We start from the raw sequence: 1,477 nt of genomic DNA, 5'->3' as shown, positions 1-1,477 counted from the left end.
TCTCTCTCTCTTCAACCCGCTCGGTTCGGCTCGGCTCGGCTCTGACTGCGGGGACGAACCCGCACATGTCCCGAGGAGCAGAACCAGGAAGTTGGGATCCGGTTCTGACCCGGAATGACGCGCTGCGGGCGGACTGTGCGGTGAGTTCGGCGGTGTTTGCGTGGCAGAGCGGTTCTGGAGCTGCCGCGGTCCGGACCGGGCCGACGTCCCGTTCCCGGTCCCGGTCAGCAGCAGGAACCACCGGGACGGGAATTCTGCCTCCTCCAGAACCCGGACCCGGTCGTTCCCTGCGCGGTTCGGCTGGTTCCGCCTCCGGGGGGGATCATGGCTTTTCTGACCAAGAAGAAAAAGTTTAAGTTCCAGGTCCACTTCGTCCTGGAGGAGCTGACCGCGGTTCCGTTCGTCAACGGGGTTCTGTTCTGCAAGGTTCGGCTGGTGGACGGGGGGGACTTCAGCATCTCCTCCTCCAGGTGAGTCCGGCCGGATCCTGACCGGATCCCATCGAACCCGACCCAGTTTCTGCTGTCGGTTCGGTTCCGGATGGCTTGAAACCCATGCGACCTTTGGTTCGTCACGCCTCACACACCCTGCGGGGGCCGGTCGCTCCGGGAACGTTCAGAGTGTGAAGAACGTTCTCTGAACCGGGTCCAGTTGCCTCGGTCCTCCGGAACCAGCGGAACATTTTCAGACCGTAGTTGCAACCAACCAATTATGATCCTCGGTTTTTCCCTCACGATTAATCGATTATTTAAACGATTAATCGATTATTCTGGTGGTTAATTGATCGGATAATTTCTGCACATTTTTTCATTTAACTGTTTAATTTTATTTTATATAATATTAGGAATAAATTAATAAACGAAATGGTTTAAAATAAGAAAATCAACTTTTCCTTTAGTGAAGGTTTGACTGACTGTCCAGTTAACGATTAATCGATCGATTAATCACAATTGAACCGGTTCATCGTTTCAGCCCGATTCTGTTTCCTTTACCTTTAAATATCCTGTCGGTTTCCAGGCTGTTGGGGGGAAACAGGAAGTTTAGCGAAAGGCGTCAGAAGCAAAAGCCGATTCATCCCGAAGCTGGAGACGCAGAAATGCACCGATCAGGCCGGTACCGGCTGATCAGGCCGATACCGATTCCTGGTTTCCTTTTTTTTGCTCCAACCGATCAACTCCAGTTTTAACCAGTTCAACTATTTTAATTTTAAAAACATGGATAAAGTCCTGCAGCTTCTTTCCTCTGAGTTTCAAAATAAAGGTGAGAGGAAACGTTGACTCAACAGAACCCGGTTCTGTTCCAGCCTGACTCATTCCTGCCAGCAGCACCAGTCTGGACTCATGACTTCATCTGCTCTCTGCTGAATCGTTCTGTTAGCTGTCAGCTATTAGCAGTTAGCTGTCAACTGTTAGCAGTTAGCTGTCAACTGTTAGCAGTTCGCTATTAGCAGTTAGCTGTCAGCTATTAGCAGTTAGCT

At 50.9% G+C, this 1,477-nt stretch overlaps 2 protein-coding genes across 2 annotated transcripts in view; both read left to right on the top strand.

Moving 5' to 3' along the window:
* naif1 (nuclear apoptosis inducing factor 1) overlaps window positions 1–108 on the top strand; it is a 2,535-nt gene extending 2,427 nt beyond the window's left edge. The window contains exon 4 of the mRNA XM_017307751.1: window positions 82–108. Within this exon, the coding sequence (XP_017163240.1) occupies window positions 82–108 (27 nt within the window). The remainder of the gene's footprint in view (window positions 1–81) is intronic.
* The window catches only part of LOC103474095 (protein FAM102A-like), a 13,017-nt gene continuing 11,546 nt past the window's right edge, over window positions 7–1,477 (top strand). The window contains exon 1 of the mRNA XM_008424825.2: window positions 7–470. Coding sequence (XP_008423047.2) covers window positions 325–470 — 146 coding nt within the window. The 5' untranslated portion in view covers window positions 7–324. The remainder of the gene's footprint in view (window positions 471–1,477) is intronic.

This window comes from Poecilia reticulata, linkage group LG12 (assembly GCF_000633615.1).
Source record: "Poecilia reticulata strain Guanapo linkage group LG12, Guppy_female_1.0+MT, whole genome shotgun sequence".
In the NCBI taxonomy this organism is placed as follows: Eukaryota; Metazoa; Chordata; class Actinopteri; order Cyprinodontiformes; family Poeciliidae; genus Poecilia; species Poecilia reticulata.
This window is presented reverse-complemented; position numbering and strand designations above follow the sequence as displayed.